At 38.6% G+C, this 11,191-nt stretch overlaps 1 protein-coding gene across 1 annotated transcript; it reads right to left on the bottom strand.

Moving 5' to 3' along the window:
* Positions 1-7,046: 7,046 nt before the first annotated feature.
* Positions 7,047-11,131, bottom strand: IAQ61_001507 (uncharacterized protein). Its single transcript, XM_003839769.2, has 3 exons — positions 11,032-11,131; positions 10,095-10,980; positions 7,047-10,032 (listed from the first exon to the last, which is right to left on the bottom strand). The coding sequence occupies exons 2-3, from the start codon at positions 10,675-10,677 to the stop codon at positions 7,679-7,681; spliced, it is 2,937 nt and encodes a 978-aa protein (XP_003839817.1). The 5' UTR covers positions 10,678-10,980; positions 11,032-11,131; the 3' UTR covers positions 7,047-7,678.
* Between the last annotated feature and the right edge of the window lie 60 nt (positions 11,132-11,191).

The following is an 11,191-nucleotide window of genomic DNA, read 5'->3' as shown; positions in this document are numbered from 1 at the left end:
AGTAGGCTTAGAGGAGGGTTAGGATAGAATCTAATTATGTATTTCCTTATTCTATTAATATAGTATAGCTATTATAGCAGAGTCTTAAGCCTATTATTCTATTAATCTATAGACCTATTATATTAGCCTTTCTACTATATTAGGTTATACCTAGTTATTCTAAATATCTAGCGCGTTTATCTCTTATTACTATTATAGTATATTTAGAAGAAGATACTAAAATATTATAGACTAGCCTTAAGGGAGAATATAATAAGCGTTAATAATAGTATTTAGTATCTTAAAGGAGAGGTAAGCCCTTAGCGCCTTTTTATAGGTGTGTAATGTGTTCGCTTAGTAGTAGTGTTAGACTTGGTCTGTCTTATGTTAGACCTAGGCTTAGGCATAAGCCTAAGCCCTTCACATTATCTAGTATCATATCTTTATTTTCTAGAGTAACTATTAGACCTAGTTATAAGTCCTAAAGCTTCTAGCTTAGTAGTAGGTTATTAGTAGCTCTCTCTAGCAGATCTATATACACAGTCTTATATAAGTTCCCTAGTAAATCTAATACTACTATAAGTAGAGTAGGGACTTCTATTACTCTATACTTTACCTATAGCTAGTTAAACTTTTTACTTAGTTAGTTTATCTTTATATTACGTATTATAAACTAAACTATATTACCTTTTAGGAACTTTTTAGCTAGGCGTTAGGACTAGTTTATTACTTTCTATTATTATTACTATTAGAATATAATAGTAGCTTATACTAGCTTTACACCCCTCTATAGGTATAACAAGAACGCTACAGCCTCTCTATAAAGATTCTTAGGCTTTACTAGTAGTAATATTATCTTTTATAGCGTGTCTATAGTATACCTATTTAAAAGTAGATTTAGGCTAATACTAGTTATACTAGAGTCCCTATTATTAAGTGCAAGTGTGGAAATTTGGATTACTGAGGTCAGGAATGATTTGGGAGATGGATCATTGGATTGTATCTACTACGATCGGACTCATATATATAGAGCTTTAGCTACCCTTATCAGAAGGTGAATGATCGGTAAACCTTCCTTACCAGAGCTCCTGCTTTTTGTTGGGCACTTGGCAGTGAGCTGGCAGTCGATCAGATAGTGGGTCATACAGGGGTATTGATCGGGATTGATCGGGATTGATCGGGATCAAGATGCTCCGTGATCCAGTTGATATCCCTCCTGCAACAGCAAGTTAGTAGGCTAGTAGGTAGTTAGGCTAGTTAGTCTGCTTAAAGCATACTATTATACGCAGTACTACCTACACCTCTTAGTTTACCTGCTCTATCCTACTATCTATCTAGGGGTGATATATAGTAGACAGTAACTAGTTTATCTTTATTATCTAGTATAATATTATCTAGAAGGATCCTAACTAGTTAGAGCCTTAGTTAGTAATAATAGAGGATAGGAAGCCCTAGAACTACTACTAGTTATCCTAGAAGATCCTTACACAATAATTAGCTACTATAAAGACTATTACTTTAAGCTAAATATATTTAGATAATCTATTAGTAATAACTAATAAGAACTAAGGTTTACTATTATCTTTTATAGGTAGGTTAACTATAAAATCTATAGATATTTAGGACTAGTATTATAACGTAACTAGTATAGGTTATAATAGACCCTATTAGCGCTTCTAGGAGATATAAGCACTATAATAATAGTAGTTCTAAATATACTATGTAATATCTCCTAATATTCTATCCTAATAATAGTTATAGCGTAGTATTTAAAATATTATGTTCTTTCCTAGATATCCTACTAAACCTAATTTATATGCTTGCTATATAATAGTAGTTATAAGGGGTTCCTATATTAGCAACTAAATAACGCCCCTCTAAAGCAAAGTGCTATATACGCTAATTATATAGTCCCTAATCTATTACTTTATATTAGTAGGAACTAGGAAAGACCTAGCGCCTTTCTAAACTATATTAAGACGCACTTAGTATATCTTATCTTCTAATACTACTTTATCCTATAGTGTCTATATATATAGGTTAGTAAAAAGGCTAGCGCCCTTTAGTAACTTAGACGCCTTCTCTACTTCTAATACTATAACCTAAATTAATTTAGGGCGTATTACTAACTATAGTATTACTTTAGAGGAGTTTAAGTCTTGTAGTTGCCTACTTAAGGTATTAGGTTATCCTATAAGATAGCTAGGTCTATACTAATAGGATATACTAATATTTTAAAAGTTCCTCTACCTAGTAGCACTATTACTTGCTTAAGCTTTAAAGGCTAGTAAAGTACTTTAGGTTTTTATAGTCTATAAATATTGTAAATAGTTTATAAACGCTCTATAACTCTACTAACTAGCTTTTAAGATACTTAATAATAGCTAGTAATTCCTTATTATATATAGTGTAGTTTTGTCTCTCTAGTGTTAGTACTATAGAGTAGTAAGTAACTAGGCGCTAGACACCCCTAACTTTTTATAATAAGCAACCCCTAAAAGTATATCCTAAATAGTCTACTTCTAATAATATTTCTTTAGCTAGGTCCTATTATATTAGTACTAGTCTAGATATAAATGCCTTTTTTAGTGTATTAAATACACTCTATTCTTCCTCTCCCTATTAGAATAGGGTATCCTTTCTAGTTAGTTAGTTTAAAGGCGCTACTACTTTAGAAAACTTTGTAATAAAATTATAGTAGAAGTTAGTAAAACCTAGAAAACTCCTTACCTCTCTTATATTCTTAGGGGGTTCCTATTCCTATACTACCCTAAGCTTTTTAGGGTTAGGTCTAAGTAATTTACCTACCTTAATAATATAGCCTAGGTAGCGTACCTCCTTAATACTAAACGCACACTTCTCTAAGTCTAGGTATAGTCCTACTTCTTTTAATAGTATAAGTACACGCTTTACTTTTTCTATATAGTTAAACTAGTCTTCTCCTAAATAAATTAGGATATTATTAAGGTAGGCTATTATATATAATCTAAGTAACTCTATAAGTGTAGTATTAATGTATTATTAGAAAGTAGATAGTGCACTACTAAGACTAAATAGATATACTAACTATTTATATAACCTAAACTAGGTATAGAAAGCTATTAAGGACTTATAACCTTCTACTATTCTAACTTTATAAAAGGTAGCGTAAATATCTACTTTTATAAACTAATTTACGCTAGATAGTATATACAAAGTTTCCTTAATAAGTAGTAGTAGGTATTAGTCTAATATTATTATACTATTAAGTATCTAGTAATCTATATAAAGGCGCTAACTACCTAATAGCTTCTTTACTAGCAATACTAGAGCTTTAGCTATAGAAGAGCTTACTTAGATCTAGCCCTTATCTATTAATCTAGTAAGTTATATTCTTAGTTCTAGTAATTAATTATAAGATATAGGGTATAGGGGACCCTATAGGGGGTTAGGCTAGGTTCTATCTAGGAGAGTTATTAACTAAATATAGTAATCTATACTACCCTAATAGGGCGGCAAACTACTTACTAACTCTTTATTAAACAGGTCCCTAAACTCTTATAGTTCTAGTAGCAACTTTATCTTTCTAGTTTTATACTTAGGCTTATAGGGAACTATGCTATTAGTAATATAGATAGTGTGTATATTAATAGGACTTCCCTTATTAACACTTCCTAGATATTTTATTAGGCGTAAGTTATATATTACCTATAAAATATCTAGTATATTTATTATAAAAATTTATACCTATATATCTTCCTATTAGGGTCCTTAATTTAGCAACCCTGCTATAACTAAACCTAAGATAATAGAGATATAGGTAGGATATAGGCGTCTCCTGCTCTCTTATACTACTATATTTCCTACCTTCCTAATTATTAATTTGCCTTATAGAATATCTATAATAACGCCCTCTCTATATAGCTATAGTCTGCCTAGTATTAGTTAATAGGAGAGACTAGGTACTATATAGGCTAAAAGCTAAGACTACTAACTATCTAAATTATAGTCTAATACTACTAACTATAAAATTCTTATACCCTTAGTAATTCCCTAGGTATATTATAAGGGTCGCGGGGGAATATCTATAAAGTTCCTACTAATCTATCTTACTAACTTTTCCTTAACTATACTAAAACACTAGCACCCTAAATTAACTATTGCTTGCATATTCTCTACTCTACCTAGGAGGAAGGGAATAAAGAAAGGAGGATTATTTAACCTAGCCTTAATATCTAGGGGATACTTAATAGCCTCTACTATTAATAATTCCTCTATTATAGTATCCTCCTTATACCCCTAACTTAGCCTAAAGTTAGGGGTAGCTAGTTTCCTAAATTAGAGCTGCTTGCTAATACTACAACTATCTTAACACCTACTAGTTATAGTAATAGGGTATTAGGGCATGCACGTATAAAATAACTACCCTATCTATACTAGGTATAGACCTTTACTAGTTTCTATATATTAAATAGGTCCTATAGGATCTAGTTAGGACGTAATATTAGTGGTTTAGTAGGTGCACTTAATAAGGCTACTACTTCTACTATATTTATATTACTATCCTAATCTAAGTTAGACTTCTACTAGGGTTCCTTAGACTTACTAGCCTAAAGAAAACCTAGTTCTAGAGAGGCTATTTTAATATCTACTATAATTATCTTATATTCCTCTATAGCTATATTATAGTTTATCCTAGAGACTCCCCTATTAAGGGAAACTAAGTATATATAACTATTAAGAGATTACTAAAGTTATAAAAGCTTTTATTTATTATCTTAGTATAAACCTCCTAATTATATAAGAAGCTATATAAAATTTATAAAGAACTCTATAAAAGGCTAATTTTAGCCCTAATATAAGTGTTCTAATATAACTTAGGCGTGCTCCTACCTATAATAGTTGCTATAATAGAATACTAGGTAGTTAAGAAACCTACTTATATCCTAACGCTTACGTATACTATCCTTAAAGTATAGTGCTATAGCGCGCTAGACTATAGGTAATAACTAGGACTAAATATATATAAACCTTGCCTCCTTATCCCTAATAAAGACCTTATCTACACGCAGTTTAAACTCTATAGTTATTTACTAGGAGGAGAAGTTTACCTTAGTACTATTATATAGTAAGCTAACTAGGAAGGGTTTATAATATAAGGTAGGAGGAGTAGAGGTAGTATATTATTAAACCTAGTAGGCTTAGAGGAGGGTTAGGATAGAATCTAATTATGTATTTCCTTATTCTATTAATATAGTATAGCTATTATAGCAGAGTCTTAAGCCTATTATTCTATTAATCTATAGACCTATTATATTAGCCTTTCTACTATATTAGGTTATACCTAGTTATTCTAAATATCTAGCGCGTTTATCTCTTATTACTATTATAGTATATTTAGAAGAAGATACTAAAATATTATAGACTAGCCTTAAGGGAGAATATAATAAGCGTTAATAATAGTATTTAGTATCTTAAAGGAGAGGTAAGCCCTTAGCGCCTTTTTATAGGTGTGTAATGTGTTCGCTTAGTAGTATGTTAGACTTAGTCTGTCTTGTGTTAGACCTAGGCTTAGGCATAAGCCTAAGCCCTTTACAACCTTTAATAGTAAAATAAATTAGGCACTAGTACTATAATTATTATTAGGGGGTAATAATAGAGGTTTACTACACTTCCTATACTTCTTCTTATTAGCTAGGGTAGCCCTTAGGTATTTATTTTTATAGTTAAGTAGAGTATTTCTTACTAATATAGTATAGATTATCTAGCTAAGCTTCTTTAACTATTTATTATAGATATTAATTATAGTATTATAGAGTAACTACTCTATCTTTCTCTAATTACTTATACTTAATATTAAGGTTATACTATTACTTAAAGAAGGCTAGTTACTATTATTTATAGGTACTTTAAACCTTAAAAGAATAATATTAGGGTTAAGTAGTAAGATACCTATTACTTTAAAAGCTATTAATATTAGCTTTTCCTTAAAGGTATTACTCTATATAGTATTAAATAACTAGTAGAAATCCCTTTTAGTAATACTTATAAGCCCTTAGGAGCTATCTAGAAAACTAGATAGTTAAGCTTTATATAAAGCTATAAAGGGAGTAAATACTATAATATTAAGTAGCTAAAGGGTATAAGTGCTATAAGGGGGATATATTATAAGTAGGATCTTATATTTATTATAGTACTTAATAAACTCTATTATTATATAAGATCTATAGCTATTAAGGATAAGGAGCTAGTATAAAGTATAAGCTTTAGCTTTTGTCTTATAATTAAACACCTCCTTAAGCTAGGATACCCCTAGGGTATAGCTTATCTACCTACTTAGTAATCCTATAAAGAAAGCTTAGTATTATAATAGGTTAAAATCTTATAACTAGGTATCCTATAGAGCTCTAGATTAGGACTAATAAATAAGAGTAGAGGTAAGAGTAGTACTATTAGTATATATATAAGCTATAGTAGTAATCTACTCCCTATTACTATCCTAGAGTATAGCTCTAATCTTTCTCTACTTATAGGCGCTCTTATTAAATATATATTTAGTTTTTAATAGTACTCTAATAAGAAAACCCTTCTTATCTATATTATAGATATACTAACTCTTAATATTATATTACTCTATTTTTTAGTATAAAAGCTTAAAGTATAAGCTATACTTAAAGGTAAAATTAGCTTTAAAGTAGTTATAATTAAGCCTAGTAGCCTAATAGGAGATAAGATTAATATTATAGTAGTTAATAAAGTACTATACCTAATTTTTACCTACTAGATTCCCTATTATTTTAGTTATAAAATTTTAAATAATAGTCTATATAGGGGGTAATCCTTACCTATAAAGCTCTTTAATATATTTTATAAGCTTACTTTCTTATATAGTATTAAGTATTTAACTATTTAGTAGAGTAGTAGTACACGCCTATTAAATTTTCTAGTAGCGTCTAGATAAGGTTAACTATAAGCAACTATACTTTTCTACTATTTCTAAGTATATAAAATCTTCTCTAAGAGTTAAGGATTTAATTACTATAAGCGCGTTATTAATAGGTGCTATAGTTATTAAGAAATTTAGTGTTGAAAATTTGGTGATTTTGGTGTTGGTGGGCGCTTGGTGGGGGTGGGCGCTCGGTGGTGGATCACGTTACCGGTGCGCTATAGGATCCATGTCGGCCAAAAAGACAAACAACACTTCCATGACAAAGAAAGCCCGTAGCAAAGCGGAATGCACCGCAAATTCCTAACAGAGATACCAAGCTCGACCTCAACAGCAAGTACATTTCCCATCGTAACCACACCTCCGTATCTCCTTAGTCGCTCACTCCGTACTATATTATCCTAGCAGCCATATACTTTCCTTTTACTCAAGATTCCATGTACAAAGTGAGCGTAAAACTCCTCCATGTCCACAACCGTAAAAAGCGCATGCTGAACGGAACAAGAGAAGGAGACATCTACACATTGCAAGTGTCCCTTGGATAACCCCGCCCTATGTAAAAAGGAGAGCCAGTCTAGTTGGCAGCAGAAAAGGACAAAACAAGAGCGCTAAAGAGATTGAATGCAAAAATCGGGGCAGAAAACGGGTTCGAGGTTATCATCATCACCTAATGCGCAACCTCAGATCTCAGTCTATTCTATTCCATCTCACCCCTCATTCTTTCGGTTGCCCAATCCAGCACCTCCGTCAGATTCCTCCTTGATCATCCGCTATTCACAAATTGCCAATAACAACCATAAACCTCAACTTTCCATCGGTCTTCTTGCTCGCTGCGCCTGGAATTCCACCTCCATCCTCTCCACCACCGCCCCCGATCCCCACCTCATCCAGCATGAGCGTACTACTCTTCCACCCCCAACTCTGGCTAAAGTTGAATCGATCAGGCGCGCTTTCATATATACTCAGCATGCGGCCGCCCTTGGACGGCGAGTAGATTTTAAAGTACGTCTTGATGGTTGGTCGGCCATCGACGTAGGGCGGCATGGTGGGCATCAGGCTGCGGATTTTGCGTTGGGAGCGTGCGGTGAGGGAGGGGTTAGGATATGCCGCATCATCCTCTTCATCCTCTGAGAAATCAGAGGGATGGTCGGAGTGTTCGGAGGTGCTTGGGGGAAAGGCGGGGGAATTGCTGGATTCGGCATCAGTGGGTGAGGTGGAAGAGGGATTGGCGAATGAGGGTCCTGTGATTCCGCGACGAGATAGCTGGGCGAATCTTGTATTGCGACGGCGACCTAGGCTGTCGTGTGCAAAGAGCGGGTTTGATAGACCTGCAGAGGCGAGAGAAGAATCTGCGTCACCGCCGCTACCGCTGGTGTCTTCTTCGGCGGTTGCTTCGGTAAAGGCACGGGTGGTGCGACGGCGGTCGCGGTTTTCGCCGCGCATGAGCATTTCGCGTTCGAGCTGGCCGATACGTTCATCGACTGAGCTATTGTTTTGTTGGTTCAGGCTACTATTGTGGCTTCCCTCGTCGCCTTCGCGTTCTTTGGCACGGTGGAGGTAGACACCGAGTTGCACATTTTTGGCTGATCGGACCTTCTGAATGTAAATATTCCAGAGAGACCCAGCGTACGAGACTGTACGGGAGTAGACACGCTTCTTCTCCTTCAGGAAGCGTGGATTAGGGAACTCGGCAGAGAAGCGAAAGGGAGGGAACTCGGTGTATGCGATTGGCTTGGGCTGTCCAGCATTGCCACCGCCCGCGGAGATGGGTCGTTGTGTAAAGTCCATACGTGTATTGGGGTTTGTAAAAGTGGAAGGAGTAGAAGCAAAGTCGGTGGCCCATTGTGCATCTTCTGGTTGAAGTGTAGCAGAGAGACGCGACGCATGACGCTGGAAGGAATTCGACGTCGTCACAACTGGATCAGCACCATTACCGAGAACAATGTTACAATCTGAGCTGGGTATCCAAAACTTGCGAGGCTTGCCATTACCATCCCAGCTATCAGACTCTGGGCCACAATCCTCTTCTGTCGACACAGTCACTTGCTTCCCTTTTGCCTTGGCATCACTGCCCGTTTTGGTGGCAACATTTGCCATTTCAGGCTCTGGTAGCGACTGTACCAAGCCGAGTTCTTGTGCAGACTCTTCTGTATTTAGCACCCGCTGACGAAGCGCAAGTTGTTGCCACAAGGCATTGGAGATGACTCTCTCGGGCATTACCGGCAGACCAAATATGTCACGAGCGTTCTTGATGTACTCGAGCTGTTCAAACTCCATGTGAATATAGTGAATGCCCTCGTCGAGCAATACCAATATACGCTCGATGTCAGGACTCGTGTAGAGAGCAAGCCAGTCGGCGTTTGTGTCAGACGATGCATTAGCGGCAGTGAGTGCGTTTTGACGATAAACGCCATCGAAACGGACAGCCATCATTCGCAGTGAAGTTGGGGCCTGAGGCACGGGCTTCTGGCCTCGTTGCATCAGGCCTGCCTCCACTGCAGCGTGTCGCAGTCGTCGATCAAGCAGGCGCTTGGAGAGCACCCATCGATCCCATTCACTGTCGACGAAGAAGCCATCAGATCCTATGAGTTCACGGATAATGTCACCAGGCATGTCATCCCAGTACTTTAGCGGCATCTCCCAACCGTTTCTGCTGAGCATAGCCTTGGCGGACTCGAGGATGCGGTCCCCTGACCGGCCATAGTAGTTGGTGGTGACGAGACGAATGAGAAAGGCCAGTGTCTCTGGGGCCATCTGGCGCAGTATTGATTCAATGGCTGCGTCGATGAGATCCTGCATCTCCAACCAACATCCCGTTGCGAAGAGGCCTATGGCTTCGGCGTCTGCCTCTTTCGAAATGTCCACGCCGTACAATTTGCTTATAGCCAGCTCAAACGAGGCCTGCGTAATATTGATGTCGATTTGTTCAGGGTGGAGGGTAACTTCCTTGGAGCGACTTTCTAGCCATGGCTCTGACAGGGCTGTGGTAAAGAAGGGTGCGCGATCAAGGATGAGACGATGCAGGTTGTACCGCTGGCCAAAGGCGAGTATGGTGATGTCGGAGTGTCTTCCTTCACGGAGACCGCGTGTATAAAGGTGTTCAGGTAGTGGTATTGATTCGTTGCACGCTATCTCTGCATCAGCGCATCGTTCACGCACTTGGTAGTCCAAGTCAGCGCAGACGGCGTACCTCGAAGATAGAGTGGGCCTGTGGCATTGCTGTAGGATGGCGCCCGCGAGCCTGCTCCTGCCACACTCTCGCTGAACAGCCTACTAATGTCGGTCCGCACAGAGTGCTCGGTTCGCATGAGGTCCATGGTAGTGCGTCTCCGGCCTTGGGTCTCCAGAGGCGTTGTCGGGTCGTCGGCGCTCTTTTGTGCCTGCTCGATGCGCGTCTGCAGCTGGACTATGGGTAGCTGCTCGTCCGAGACCTTCAGTCTCGATGTGCGCTTCGTCATGCTGGCCATGTTGTCGAGCGATGCCATGGAGCGTGAGGCCGTGAGGGTTGCGTAGGTCTCCTCGTGGACCATCGAGGGGCCAGCCCCAAAGTCGGGCATTATCGTGGGCGGCGTCGTCGATACATGGGGTGAAAAGAGACTGACGTAGGGCGTACTACTCGAGGACAACGACGACGACGCCGCTGCTGCCGCGGTGGATGTGTTTGCCAGGAAAGAAGGTGTATCGTCGTTGGCAGTCTCAGCAGCGAGTAGGGGCCCCTCGTGACCCCCACGGCCAAGTTCGTGGTCAGCGGACAGGTCGTGGGCAGCGTCCATGCTATCAAGTGTTTTCTAGGTACATGAGGTTGGTGAGACTGGTGACGTGGGCGCGATGAAGTGGGCGGTCAGAGGCCAGTGGACTGCTAGACGGGCTTGATGGAGGGGAACACAAAGAGGGGGGGTGCAAAGGTCAAGTCACTTTGTAACTTGTCACTCCTCTAGGACACGTAAAGGGACAGAACCAAAGACTTTGTGACATGTAGCAGCCGCTGAGCAGCGCATCACGCAGTTGTGATGGCCGAGCTGATGTCGATGGCATGGGGTCGCTTTGCTTGCGAGTCCTGTGATGCTTGGGGCTGACTAAGTAACCGGAGTTACCTAATGTGTCTGGTACTATACATGTGTACTTACTTGTACTAGGTGCAATAGACACGTAGTATTAGGTCCTGGCCTTTGACTTACTAAGCGTGCATACTGTACCGTACTTCTTTTTCCCCCTCCAAGTCCCGTCCCTTTCCAACAGGTGGGTCGTCATTGCCGTCTCACACGGGCGGGATGGAGGATGCAGGGT

This window comes from Plenodomus lingam (genome assembly GCF_022343315.1).
Source record: "Plenodomus lingam strain CAN1 chromosome Unknown contig_12, whole genome shotgun sequence".
NCBI classification, from domain to species: Eukaryota; Fungi; Ascomycota; class Dothideomycetes; order Pleosporales; family Leptosphaeriaceae; genus Plenodomus; species Plenodomus lingam.
The sequence above is the reverse complement of the archived record's forward strand: the minus strand, read 5'-3'. Positions and strand labels throughout refer to the sequence as shown.

Coding starts and splice junctions, on each gene's coding strand:
- IAQ61_001507 (XM_003839769.2), bottom strand. CDS start 10,677: ATGGACGCTGCCCACGACCTGTCCGCTGACCACGAACTTGGCCGTGGG. Junction 10,033..10,094: donor AGGCCCACTCTATCTTCGAG/GTACGCCGTCTG, acceptor ATGCAGAGATAG/CGTGCAACGAATCAATACCA.